Here is a 15480-nt window from a genome sequence, read left to right on the forward strand (position 1 = left end):
GAATAGAAAATTTTAAAGGAATTTTGAAGAGAGATGAATTTTTTGAGAATTGATCTTGGCTTTGTTCAAAAATAAGGGAGAAAGAAATTTATATATATTTTTATATACTTTCATATTTTGGTATTAATTTGTATTAATTAAATAAAAATATAACAAATTAATCCCCATCAATTTGCTACACGTTGCAACTATCAATCTATAATTTATAGGGCGTCAATTTATGTTTTTGGGTCGTGTTCGTGTCGGGTTGAGCCATGAAGATAATAAAAAAACTGTCAATCCGAACTCGAAATTTGACCTGAAACTCTAAACCCGAACACGACACGAATTCTTTTAGGTCGGTTCAGGTTGACCTGAATTAGTTTCAGGTCACCCGAAACTCGAACAAACCCGATACGAAACAGACCCAAAAATTAAAAAAAAAATTAAATTAGCCTAAAAAATATCATTTTTATTTTAATTTTTATATTATTTTATATTTAAAATAATATAAATATTATAAATTAAAATAATAATAATAAATATTTCAGGTCAACCCGAAATTCAAAACCTAACCTGATTTTAATATTTCAGGTTATCAGGTCAACCCGAAACACGACCCGAACACGACACGAATTTTATTCGTTTCAGGTTCGGATCGACCCGATTTTATTCAAACCCGAATACCCAAACCCGAACCTGAAAAATTTCAGGTCGAACAGGTTCGATTTTTCAGGTCGGGATTATTTTGACACCCCTAATAATTTAGAATCTGTTTCAAATGCTGGTTTGGGGGGAAAACAATGTACAAACACAGTGCACAGTGTTGCAACTATCAACCTATAATTTTTTTTTTTAAATATTATATTTATTTAATAATTATAGAGTAAAAAATTATATACAATATATGTCATTTTGTAAAGAATAAATTTTTCTATAATACGAATAAAAAAAATTAAATATATATATTGGGTATAATATAATTTGATAATCAAATCATACAATATTAATTTTATCAATTAAATTTAATACATATTTATATTACTTTATTCATTATCCATCAAATCAATACATATCAAAACTCCCCAAATCCCAACCAAATCCAAACACAAAAGAAACAATAAAATTCAAATTCATCCCAAAATTCAAATAAAAACTAAACCCAAACTCAAATCCCCCGAACCCGTCTAAAAAACACACCCTTAATTTTTGCAAGTAAAATTATATTAATCAAATAAATACAAAATTTAAAATTAATTGGATTTAAGCTATTGGATTTAACCTAGGAGCCTCCAAAATCCAAGGCCCAACACCCAAATATTGATATTTAATATATATAAAACCAAGTAAAGCCCAAATTAAACTAGGCCCAATCAATTCAATCTCCAATTCAATTCAATTTTTTTTTTAATTTTTATTTATTATTTTTTTTACTCTTAATGCGTAAACAAATAGTGCCTCCGTTTCAGATACCGTGTCTGCTACACTCGGTATTTTAGAAGAGGTGTAATTAGTAGATAATTAAGAATGTATTAGTGAAAATAATTATCCTATAATATAAATATTTATAAATTAAGATTAAGATAACTAATTAGTTTAATTAAAATTAAAAAAAAAAATTTAAAAATTTAAAATGAGATTAAAGTGTTTAATCATTTTTCAAAAAAGAAAAGTGACATGGTACGTGGAACGGACAGAAACGGCAACGTGGACATAGTATCGGGACGGAGGGAGTATAAGAAATGATGATATTTTATACATCTGTAATCCTTTTTCTCTTTTACTTTTTTTTTTCTCTTTCACCAATTCTAACAAAAACATATCATTACATATACAAAATTTATAGGTTACAAAATATACCATTATCTAATTGCTTCCTGCCATAATTCTATATGTTTGTTTGGGAGATTGAATTTTAAAGACACTATTTATTTTATTTTTTATTTTTTTATATTATATTAAAAATCAATTTTACATTCAAAATACCACATCAACACTTATTTATATCACATCATACAATTACTCAAATTCAAAATATTTACTATTCAAATCTCAACTCAAAATTCAAACCCCAAGCAAAAAATCCCTGTAAAGCAAGGTTTTTCAGAGTGAAATAAACCAAATTTGCAAATAAGTCGTTTATTATATGTAGGGAGGCCAACCAATTCATATACCCATTGTCCTCGTTAATTGTGCGTTTGACAATTAGCTGATAGCTTTTAGCTGTTAGCTGATTCAATTAGCGGTTTGTATTAAAGTGTTTGGTAAAACAACTGTTTGACATTAGCTGTTTATACATAAAATGATTATTAAGGACATTGATATGTTATTTTTTAAAATATTTAATTTTGTTCATTTTAGTTTGAAATTTGTGAGAATTTTTGTTATTAATTATTGAAAATTATAAAAATATTATAAAATATTTATTTTTATTTTTATTATTTAGATTTGAAAAAATTAATTTTATTAAAAAATAATAATTTTTTTCTTGAAATTATGTAAAGTATAAAATAATAAATCTTTCGTATATATAATTTTATTATGTTAATTATTGTTTTAATATATATATAAATAAATTAATAACCTTTATTTTTCTTGTTGGATTTAGTTTTAAAAATTTATATATTTTACAAATAAAATAATTTATATTTAATAATTAATATAGTAATTATTTTAAATTTACAAAAATAAACTATTAAAAATAATTAATAAATATTGCTATAGAAATATAATTATATGTATAAAATAAATAATTAAGTTTTAAGCGTAAATAAGGAATAACCAAAATTAAAATGAAAAAGCTCTTTCAAAACGCTAGGTAGATGAGCTTTTCAGAAATTAGTTTTTTGGGTCCAAAAAGCTATTTCAAAAAGCTAATTTACCAAACATCTAAATTAACTTTTTGACAGGTCAAACAATTAAAAGTTGTTCAATAAGCTAAAAGCTCTTCAAAAAGCTGTTTCTCGAACACTCTCTAAATTTATTTATTTATTTATTTTTTACTAATGAGATTTCATAGGTGAATGAAGTGTATTAAGAGATTATGACAAATTTATTATTTATCATTTATATATAAAATAGTTCAATGTTTATAATTTACATAAATCTGTGTGTTTAAGAATTTGGTTTTGGATTTTGATTTTGATTAATATATTTTTGAACTGAAATAGTTGTTTGATGTAATATAAATATATATTGATGTGATGTTTTAAATGTAAAAATTAATTTTAGTATAATAAAATAAATGAAAAATAAGTATTTAATTTGATGTTTTGAAAAAAAATAAAATAGTAAAACCATATTTAAAAACTTACAAGTAAACACACCTGTCACAACCACGACAATCAAATCATATGAAATATATATATATTGATAACGTGAGAGTCTATAACTAGGGATGACAATAGATCCGAATACACCATACTCGGACCCGACCTATATATTTGGGATCAGGTCAAATTATACGGGTATCGGGTCCGGGTCCGGGTCCGGGTCCGGGTCGGGTATGTGTGTACCCTTATCGGGTCCAATGGTGGACTCTACCCGGACTCGGACCCGATTATATATTACTAATATATTAATTATATATATAATTAATTTTTCATAATATAAATTATATTAGAAATATATTTTTAATTTTATTTATTTATTATTTTATTATAATATTTTTGAATAAAATATATAAATTTAATATATGTCAGGTTCGGGTCCAATTTTAAGTTAAATTTAAAGAATTAAAAAAAAAGAATTCGGATCTGTCGGGTCGATCGGGTCTTGTTGGGTATATTCGGGTCGGGTCCGGGTATAATTGGGTCCAATTCGGGTCTCTGGTCTAACCATGTGTATTCGGGTCGGATCTCGAGTCCGGCTGAACCTGACGCATTGTCATTCCTATCCATAGCTGCTATCCTTAGGATACGCTCTGCATAAATTTTCGATCAAACTTAATAGCCTGCAAACTAATTCGACAAGATAAATTACACTTAAGTGAATCGTGTGTGACAAATAAAACTTGAAGACATCGGAATTTGAACCTGAATTCATGTAAGAATATATATATTTGATTGTAGGGGAAGAAATATGTGTTTGTTTATCCAATATATATATATATATATTTTTGAATGTATTATTCTCTATAAATATTATAAAAAAATATAGTATATGAATAATATCTATATTAAAAACAAGTAATAATTCATTATAAAATATTATTTTTTATATTATTCACATATTTTTTTTCATGCCTTATATAATAAGATGTATTATATAAATAAATAGTATTTTAAAAGTTTTGGGCCTTATTTTGGATTAGGCTTCCATTTATTATTTTAACGCAATGAATAGTATATGAATATTTATTGATTAAGATACTATCGAAAACAAAGTTAAAAGTATTTTATTACTCCCTTAGTTCCCAATAAATTCTTCATGTTACTGAAGATATACGAATTTAGATAAAAATAATTATATATTAAAATTAATTTATATATTAAGGATGTGTTTAGTTAGTGGAATAAAATTATACACTTCCGTCCCATAACAAAGTATTATAACATTACAAATACCCTTACAACTTACAATATATTACACAAATGTCATTACCTTTATATCACACATACTGATAAGATTATTTTAGTCATTTCTATTTTATTCTTACTATATCCTAATATAATACTAATATTTCTAAAACTACGTACAAAAAACAAATGAATATCTAGTTATGGGACCGAGGGAGTAATACTTAGTATTATTTTTAATTTTTGATGAATTATATCATTTCAAATATATAAATTCGGAATTAATTAGTGACGTATCTATACTTTGTGTGTTTGTTTGGAGGTTTGGATTTTGGATTGGGATTTGAATAGTAAAAATTTTGAATTTGAATAGTTGTACGATGTGATATAAATAGGTATTGATGTGATGTTTTGAATGTAAAATTGATTTTTAGTATTATATAAAAAATGAAAAATAGGTGTTTGATTTGATGTTTTTGGGGGAAAAAAATTGGATGAATAATTAGATTTAAATCCAATCCTCCAAACAAACACACCCATGAATAGATTAATATTCTTTCTATAAATATTAATACATCTACATAATTGAAAGAATCTGTGTATTTTTACAGTTTGATTTTTATTTTTCTTTTTCCAAAAATATTTTAGATGCAATATTTTATAAGATGAAATAATAATTTTTATTGCTAGTTATTATGAATTGTAAAAATATTTTAAGAATTGTAATTATGACATTGGGTTAAATAGTTTTTATTATTTTTTAAATATTATGTGAGATTAATAATATGTTTGTATGAAATATATTTTTTTAATTAAAAATAATGTAAAATACAAATGAATAAAACCTATTACTATATATCTATTAAATTAAAGAAACATTTAAAGAAGACGAAAGAATCTTATCACAATTTATCTTCTTCTACTCATTCGAAGGGTGTGTTTGTTTTGGGGTTTGGATTTTTACTTTGAGATTTGAATATTAAAAATTTTGAATTAAAATAATTGTATAATATAATATAAATAAGTATTAATTTGATGCGTTGAATGTAAAATTAATTTTTAGTATAATATATATATATATAAAATTAATGTAATATTTTTAAGAATTTTTTTTTTTGATAAATAGTAAATTCACAAAGTCCTCCAAAAAGAACACAAAAGTTGGCACAATTAAAAGTATCATCAACTTGCATTTGACAGTGACTTAAAAGAATCAGAACAACGCGTACGTGCATGCATGCTGATCCAATCACGCGGCGCGAGTCGATATATTCATCGATGCGACTCGTTTGGTATATATGTATGTATATATATATATTAACAAATCCTAAATACTCCATTTCGTTCCATATCTATATATCTATTTACTTTTTACACGGAGTTTTAAAAATATTAGTATTATATTGGGATAAAGTAAAAATAAAGGTAAAAAAACTAAATAAATCCTATTAGTATTGTATGATATAAAGGTAATGACATTTGTGTAATATATTGTAAATTAAAAGGGTATTTGTAATGTTAAGTAGATAGTACAATTACGAAAAAAAGGAAATGAATACTTTGTTATGAGACGGACCAAAATGAAAAAATGGATAGATTGTTAAATGACGAAGGGAGTATTAGGGTGTTGACCGAGTTAAATTTGAATATTTGATCCAATTAACTTATATAATAGAAATAAACAATGCATCTTTATATATAATATGGCATAACGTTGTGCTATAAAAACATATGGGGTATAATTTATACTTTTACTGTCCCAACTTAACGTATTTTTTTTATATATTTATTTTTGTACCATTTGGTATGCTGTGATATATATATATATTTAGTATTTTCAATCTTATTGTGTTGAAATTAATAATTTATTGTATTTTATATATAAAATTATATTATGTATTGTCATAACATGTATTGTATATTGTATTTTTACATACTTTGAAATATATGTTATTGCCTTATTATATATGTGCTCATTGAAATAAGTCAATCACCTAACACATAAATTGAACCAAGAATAAAAAATTCTCTTGATAAGAAATCACATATTTATAAAAGGCTCCACATTGTCTAAATAGTATAAAGCCGTATAAATCTAGGTACCATAATATTAAGATTTGCATATACTCTATCCGTCTCATAATTAGATATTCATTTGCTTTTTGCACGTAGTTTTAGAAATATTAGTATTATATTTGGATGTAGTAGGAATAAAGTAGAAATGACTAAAATAACCTTATTAGTATGTGTGATATAAAGGTAATGACATTTGTGTAATATATTGTAAGTTGTAAGGGTATTTGCAATGTTAGGTAGATAGTACACTTACTAAAAAAATGGATATTTTGTAATGAGACAGACTAAAATAAAAAAAATGAATAATTTGTTATGAGAGGAAATGAGTATATATATATATATATATCGCTTGGAAGATGCATTTTTGGCTCGTATGGGATTCCATTTTTGAAAATTGGAATAAGATCTTTAGACATGTTCGATTGTTGTCATTGTCTATCTATATAAAAATAGTCACCTTAATTTAGTTTACTAATATATATATGCGCGTAAATATTTCTTCAATCTAAAAAGTTAATTAAATTAAAAAGCATCTTTTCAATACCGCGTTAGTAGCTTTACACCCCATGATGATAATTGATAACCAATTGTAATATTTTGAAATTTCGGATTTTTTTAGAAACTTTAAAAAGTTTTTTTTTAAAAAAAAGTATTTAATATGATATAAATATGTATTGAATGCATTATATAAACAAAAATAGATTTTTTAAATTAATATTTTATCTTAAAAAATAACTATTCAATGTAATTCTTTAACATAAAAAATTTATTAATGAATAATACAAAAACAAAATCGAAACATAAGTAAACCAAGCCCTAATTTTCACTACCTATATATATACACATCAAGAACTCAAACATATATACATTCACAACACATCTTCTCATTTCTTACAAGCAAACAATTAATCAAATATCTCAAAAACCAAACCATGTCGAAAACAAGCTTTCTTAGCTTCCATGGGATGACACCAAAGAAGTCGTCATCCTCCTCCTCCTCTTTCAAACCATCATCTCCTCTCCCCGAAAACCAACTCCAAAGCGTCGAAACCTATCATCCCACGACCGAAGAAATCAAGAAAATCTTCAACAAATTCGACATCGATGGAGATGGAAAGATTTCATTGGGAGAATACAAAGAAGCCCTAAAAGTCCTCGACTCGGCCGCGGCCAAAGTTGATCATGAAGCCGTGCAAGAAGCATTTGGCGCGGTGGATGTGGACGGGGATGGGTTCATAGACTTGGGGGAGTTTAGTGTGGCGTATAGCGGCGATGGAGGGGTTACAAGGAGGGAGATCCAATCGGCGTTTAGGGTTTTTGACACAGACGGAAATGGAAAAATAAGCGCGGAGGAGTTGATGGGGGTGTTGAGAAGGATGGGGGAGGGGTGTAGCTTGGAAGTGTGTAGGAAGATGATCAAAGGGGTGGATAAAGATGGGGATGATTTGATTGATATTCATGAGTTCATCACTATGATGAACCTTGTTTGATTTTATATATATGATCAAGAATTAATATTTTGTTATGCTTGTTTTTTTTTTTTTTTTTTTTTTTAATTTTATTATTATTTTCTTGGCTTTGATTTCTTGGAACAATTAAGGGATATATATATATATATATATATATGTATGTGTGTGTGTGTGATTTTGTTTGATGTGTTTCATGCTTTTATCATGGAAGTGTTAATTGTTTGGTGATTTCTCTTTCTCTTTGGAGATTAAAAATGATGGGATTTGTTTGATGTCTATAATATATATATATATATTTAAATATTTTTAAAATAATAATTTCAATATAAATAAATAAAAAATAAATATTTATTTATATTAGTATAAATTAATTTTATAAAAGAAATTAATTTTTTTGAATGAATATAAATATATTTGTTTATTTAAGAGATACAAATATAAAATTGTAAGTGAATTTTATATGATTTAATATTTAGAAAATCATTTTTTATTTTTTTTATATTATAATAAAATATAAATTACATTAGAAACATTAAATCAATATTTATTTATATCATATAAAATAATTAGTCAACAATTCAATTTTTATTATAAAAAACTCAAACCTAAAAATCAAATTCACAAACAAGAACAATTGATCAAAAGATTATTGGAACAACTTAATCATACACTATATTTATTTTATTCATATATATATTTTGAAAATATTTCGATATCTTAATTATTTTTATATTAATTTAAAATTAAATGTACTTAATTTAAAATTTTAAATTGACAATATAATTTATATAACATTTTAAATTAAAATATATTTTATCTTAATATACATATATATTGTCATATTAGTAGTTGCATGCTAATATCAATATATTCTTAAGTTTTACATATATAAATTAAAATTAGATTATAGCACTTAATCAAATTCTTGATGTATATGCAGGACTTGTTAATTTGCAAAGATAGATTTTTTAATATATTCTCTATTAATTTATATTAATCAATAAAATATTACTCCAAAGACGTCTAATACTATTGTCATATTTTTTTTTAAACACAAATTTTACTTTTTTACTCTTCATTTATTTATTACCTAAAAAATCGTGCAAATATACTTTAGGACAATTATAAATGGAACGAGGGAGTAATATTTTTTAATTTACAATAAAAAAAATAATATACATTTAAGTAGGACAAATAATATATTAGATGCAATATTTATTAGATAAAGAAATTAACTAATAATAATAAAATTGAAAAGTGCGAAAATATTAATTCCATATGTTATGTAAATTATTTTTACATGGCAACACTGTAAAATTAAAATAAATAACTTTACATTAATTTTGTTGATACTTTAAAAAAGAGTTTACTTTCTTTGAATTTATTATTGGGATCTCAAGATTCCATTTATTATAATACATACATAATCCTGTGTCAGAGATCTTTGGTAATTATTCAAATTACTCTACCTTTTCTTTTATATATTTTAAAAATAATAATAATATAAATTCATAACATACACTGGTTTGCATTATTGGATTTTTTTTTTTTATAAAGACAAAATAGTTATTAAATTAACTAGTGTTTTATGTGAAACAAAAAAATTGATATATAGAATACTTTTATATAATTTAATATAAAAAATAAAAAAAATTGAGAAAAATTACAAACATAATGGAATTCGATCACTCATTTTCATATATATATATATATATATATACATAGCATTCACATGCCACTATATTTTTTAATTGGTGATTCAAATTAAAGCTATTTCTGGGCACCTTTATTGTTGATGACATTATACTTTCAATAATAATAATAATAAATAGGGTATACTGGTTTTTTTAGTCCCGTAACTGGACCCCTTATCATTTTAGTCTCGTAAGTGGAGCATGTCGCAAACTAGTCCCATAAGTGAAAAATTTTCGTTGTTTTAGTCCTCCGGCGCCAGAGACGCTCGCGTGGCTCGCCGGAGGTGACGTGTCTGCCAGGTGTCGCTGACGGGCGGACACATGGATTTTTATTTTTATTTTTTTCATTTTTTATTATTTTTTAAAAAATTTATTTTTAATTTATTTTTAATTTTATTTGTATTTTTTTATTTTTTTATTTGGTCCAATTAAAAAAAAAAAAAGAAAAAGTAAATCCACGTGTCCGCAGCGACACCTGGCGGACACGTCACCTCCGGCGAGCCACGCAGGCGTCTCTGGATCCGGAGGACTAAAACAACGAAAAACTTTCACTTAAGGAACTAGTTTGCGACAGACTTCACTTACGGACTAAAACGATAAAAAGGTCATTTCCTGACTAAAAAAACAGTTTACCCTAATTAATAATAATAATAATAATAATAATAATATTAAATTATTATTATTATTATTATTATTATTACTATAATTTGAAAGATTGTGTAATTTTTGTAAATGTTTAACAAATAAGATAGTGGTATAGTGGAAAATTTAATTAAAAGAAAAGTATATTTAATTATTACATGAACGAGGGACCGAGTTACTAAATTATGAATAAGGATCGTTGATTAATTAATGAATATTAATTTGAAGTTGTAGAAAGTAATAAGAAATTTAACTACTGACACCAAACACAACATTCTTTTGAGCCAACTTGGTTTATGCCAATAAAAGTTAAATCGTGGTGTTACTTAATAATTTATTTATTTTTTTAACAAAATAAATAAATACACTTGCAAAACATATTTCTACTTTTAAGGCCCTTTTTTTTTTTTTTTTTTTTTTTAATTTCATGGGATTGGTGAAATTTACTTAACATGATATGAAGCTTCCTTTTTACATATATATAATATGTAGGCATGTGCAAAGATCAATAATGATACAAGTTATAATATTAAACTATTTACATATAACGACACAGATTCGTAATACTCCCCGTTCCATTGAAAGATTGTCATTTTTTACTTTCGTCCGTCCCAAAACAAAGTTATCATTTTCTATTTAATAATTGTACTATCTACTTAACACAATAAATACTATTCCAATTTACACTATATTATACAAATGCCATTATTTTTATATTATATTAATAGGAGCATTTTTATTTTTTTTATTATAATTTATTATAATACTAATATTTAAAAATCTACGTGCAAAAAGGTAAACAAACAACTTTGGAATGATACATATTATATTACACAGCCTCGTACCCCGCAATTGCTGACAACAATTTATATGCAATAAATAATATGCTTTCTATTATTATTATTATTATTATTATTATTATTATTATTATCACAATAGTGCGTGAGACCTGAATTTAAAGAGTTAAATATGGCATCAATTTTCATTGTATTTTAGCAAGTAAAAAATAGACACTGCATTAATTACTAATGAAAATTCGATAATAAAAAGAAATAAAGAGGGTGAAGATATAAATATGGAAAGTATTATGATGCTGAATTTGAAAAATCAGCATTTATATCAGCACATGTAAAATACAGAAATAATACATATCTTTATTACATACATTATATATTTTTGTAATAAAGATATTTGTTGTTTATTTATAATTATGTGTGTTGTATAAGAACATATTATGTGTTAAAATTAATAGATGTATGTGTTGTGTGAGAACATATTATGTGCTATTAATTCATGTGATATATTTATATTAAAGCACACGGTGTATTGTTTAGCACATTGCTGAATTTTACATTCAGCCTGCCGCCTATAAATATATATTATACATACATATTATATACTCTCTCCATCCTATAATTAGGTATCCGTTTGTTTTTTTCACAGATTTTTAAAAATATTAGTATTATATTGGAATTTAGTAGGAATAAAGTAGAAATTACTAAAATAACTAAAATAATTAGTATTGTGTGATATAAAGGTAATAATATTTGTGTAATATATTGTAAGTTGTGAGGTTATTTGTAATGTTAGATAGAAAGTACAGTTATTTAAAAAAAAAAAAAAGAAAATTGATACTTTATTATGAAACAGACTAAAATAAAAAAATGAATAATTTGTTATAAGACATGAGGAAATATATATGGATACGTAGGGGAGTATGTATGGATATGTAAGTATGTGTAATCAAGTAATAATATGATATATATATATATATATATATATATGGAATCTTGGTAGACTAGTTAAGGTGTGGTGCAGCATGTGCTTCAGCTTCACCTTTAGGAGTGAGTTGGCCACTCTTTTCTCTAACACCATATCTTCCTAATCCTATTCCCTATACCTACCTGCTATCTATATATGTGTATATGCTAATCATCATTATCACTCACTCTCACACACATGTGATCCCCAAACAAACGTTCCTTTCCAAATCCCAAAAATCCCATATTTTATTATTATTATTATCATGTATCTCTGCCTTTTTATCCACTCAGTAACTCCATAAAATAAAGATTTCAAGAACATAATACTAATAATAAATGTCACTTTCTAATTTGCTGCAAAGGAATCTGGATTAGTTGGAGAGAAAGTCGTATTTACACTACAACCCCATGTAGAGGCAAAAGAGAGTAGGCCACTAAGAGGAAAGAAACTTTTGGACCACCCCTCCCCACCTTTTCCTGTTCCCCCTTTCATTTCTCTCAACAAAATTAAATAATTTTAAATCAAAAAAATAAAATAAAAAGGAGGCATCATTCACTAACTCCCAAATCAGCAAATTCCATCCTCCTTTTGTCAACAAATGCATGCAATGCAATAGCAATTAATGTGGTGAATGAAAGAACACAGATATCATATCTGTGACTTCAAGTACCAGCCAATGCAGGTAAGTGGGTGTTAAATTTAAGAGAAAAGACCCCAAACAAAAAAAAAACCCAAAAAAAAAAAAGGGAAATTAATCAGATCAGAGAGACTTACACGAACTCATCACTATGATGATATATATATCCCACAGCCAGCCACATGGGGTCACCATAGATCAGCTTTAATTCCCAATCTCCAGCACGTGTCCGTAGCTTCCACGGCAAGGACTGATTGATCTGGAGGAGTGGTGGCTGTTGTTGTTCTTGTTCTTGTACTGTTCCACTGTTTGCCCACCTTCTGCTTTCCCCACTGTCACTGAAAGGCACATTTTTATAATAAATAAACAATAAAGTACTTGTACTACTCCTGAGGTAAATTAGTGGAAAGGGAAAGAGGGTAAAATTAAATGCAGGGGAAGCCATGGGAATACTGTGAAATGGCAAGAAAATGGTATACGATAGTTACAGTTACTTACTGCTTAGATAGAAAGAAACTATATATATATATGATTGGCAATGACACAAGCATATCAGAGAATAATGCTGCAGCACAGAATATTGACTGCAAATCATGATAAATAAGTAAAATCAAGAAAGCATACTAGAAAGGGTAGTAGGATCATTAAGAAATGAGCTTTTATTATTACTGCTTGGTTCTTCAATCCTTTGTTGGATAGTTCTTCTTCTCTGCAGTCACACTAAGTGGAAGAATCAGCATACAGAAATAGATAGAAACAGCGAGCTGTACATCTTAGGCTAAAGCAAGGACTAAACCTAGAGTGGAAATTTCAAGAAATAAATGGAGCTTGAGGTTTGAATCAGTGGAACAGGCCACGTGAAAAATCTACTTGATACTGGTGAGCTTCCAGTAAGAAACAATAATTAGGTAGCTAGGGATTGCTGATTTGTTAGCGCTTTGCTTTCTTCTTCATTGTGACTGCTCTACTTTAATATCTGAACCCACTCGAAGCGTCCCTCCAATGGCTGATCCTTCACTATGTCGTAGTTATACCTACATTATGAGAAATTGCAATTCAGGATAGCTGAATTTTGATATTTACTCGTTGAGTAAATTTAAATCAATCGATGATGCTTGAAAGAAGTTAAAATTACTTGTCGATGAATTGTTTCTTAAGGTTCGCTTCAGCCACGGTGAAGAATTCTTCGAGTTCAGCTTCGGATGGAAATCTCTCAATTCGACGGTGAGATTTGGGCTCGCATGGTCCAGCCGTTGACTCCAACTCGCCTGAATCAGCTTGAACTTCGCTAGACGGCGTCGTCTCTCTTCTGAAAGTATGATAAACCTTTACAATAATGCGTTGTGCAGGAAATATATAATTTAATGGTGGTGTTGAAGTAATTTGAGAAAACAACAAAAGTGGTGCTGTGTGGAAAATTTTACTATTCCATTTGCTGGTGATTGATTCCAAATTGTGATTTGAAGAGATGTGTCGGCGATGAACTAACCACATTATTCATTTAGAATACTTTACCTCTTTCTGCAATCCAAGGATTCGCCGGCCGATGTTGCGCGGAACTTCGGAATCATCTCGGCGTCCTGAAAGGAATTATAGATACGAACACCTTATCAATTCCGCCATGTGCGACCTCCATGAAAGTTAAATAACAAGGAAATGATAAAATTCTCTTTAAAACTGCCGATTCCATACCTCCAGATCTAGAAAGTTTAAGCTCCTCTTGGAAAGTCCACTCGATCCGTTACTCGAACTACAAGATGCCATAACGTGGTCGGAACTAACGCTCTCGCACGTCGAGTCTCCAGAATTTGTCGGCGAAGCTGAATTCCCCGTCGAAACCACGTCTAAACGTCGCCGCGTCTTGATCTGAAAAGAGGATGTGTCCGTCTGCAATTCTCCTAATAACCTAATTTTTCTCTTCCTCCCCACCGCTGCCGCCGTCTCCCCCGCATCTTCCATAACCGCTCCCTCTCCTAGCTAAATCCCTCGCACTTCGCCAAACACCTTCTCACAATAATAATAATTTCCACGATCCTTAACGTATCCCTACAACCTCTCTCTTCTTACCCCATCTCCGCAACGAAAAAACCCTTTTACACCTCCAAAGTAGTGCAATTTCGCATAATTCTCACTTGTGCACGCACGAGTACCATGCCATGGCGGAGGATCGCGGAATCACCTTCTTCCTGCCGCACTTTTTTCCAATTAAACAAGCTTTATAGAGAGAGAGAAAGCGTGGTGGTGGCAACGATGATGAATTGATGATGATGATGATGGAGATGCTTATGGGCATAGAATTCCGTTCAACAGTTCAGATTGGGTTTCCACTTTCTTATTTTTGGCGTGACTCTCACCTCCGTTAACGGTGACGGAATTCCGGGAGGCTTCCGTTACACAGATCTACAGCGCAGACGCTAACTTTCCGTCGAAGCCGACGGCTGCCCAATCCACTCGCGACACGTGTGACTGCTCTCAACTGATTTCATTTTCTAGTGCGTCGCCCACCGCTTCAATTTTCTAATTAATTGATTGCTTTATTTCCGTTACACTTCTTTTTTCTTTTTTTTTTTTATATAGAAATAAATATTTATTATTCTCACCATCCTAGATAAGATGGATTTATTAGTGTAAATACGTAGAATATAATTAGTAAATAATTAAAAAATATACAGTAAAAATAATTATAAATTAAAAATTTAATA

The 15480-nt window shown here is 27.7% G+C and overlaps 2 protein-coding genes across 5 annotated transcripts; one reads left to right on the forward strand and one right to left on the reverse strand.

The window, feature by feature from the left end:
- The first annotated feature begins 7421 nt into the window (after positions 1 to 7421).
- On the forward strand, positions 7422 to 8311 carry LOC127240428 (calmodulin-like protein 30). The gene has a single exon (XM_051259119.1). It carries the CDS (start codon positions 7505 to 7507, stop codon positions 8060 to 8062), a length of 558 nt encoding a protein of 185 aa, XP_051115076.1. The 5' UTR covers positions 7422 to 7504; the 3' UTR covers positions 8063 to 8311.
- Positions 8312 to 10775: 2464 nt separating this feature from the next.
- Positions 10776 to 15045, reverse strand: LOC127240361 (cyclin-dependent kinase inhibitor 7-like). 4 transcript variants are annotated; one of them, XM_051259003.1, is made up of 6 exons: positions 14471 to 15045; positions 14294 to 14358; positions 13914 to 14087; positions 13448 to 13812; positions 13277 to 13362; positions 10776 to 13116 (listed from the first exon to the last, which is right to left on the reverse strand). In XM_051259003.1, exons 1-4 carry the CDS (start codon positions 14735 to 14737, stop codon positions 13743 to 13745), a joined length of 576 nt encoding a protein of 191 aa, XP_051114960.1. In that variant the 5' UTR covers positions 14738 to 15045; the 3' UTR covers positions 10776 to 13116; positions 13277 to 13362; positions 13448 to 13742. The 4 variants fall into 4 exon arrangements, with proteins under 4 accessions (XP_051114960.1, XP_051114958.1, XP_051114956.1 ...); XM_051259001.1 differs by lacking the exon at positions 13277 to 13362; XM_051258999.1 differs by lacking the exon at positions 13277 to 13362 and having other exon boundaries at positions 13403 to 13812.
- Positions 15046 to 15480: the final 435 nt, after the last annotated feature.

This window comes from Andrographis paniculata, unplaced genomic scaffold (assembly GCF_009805555.1).
Source record: "Andrographis paniculata isolate CXL003 unplaced genomic scaffold, ASM980555v1 Contig79END, whole genome shotgun sequence".
In the NCBI taxonomy this organism is placed as follows: Eukaryota; Viridiplantae; Streptophyta; class Magnoliopsida; order Lamiales; family Acanthaceae; genus Andrographis; species Andrographis paniculata.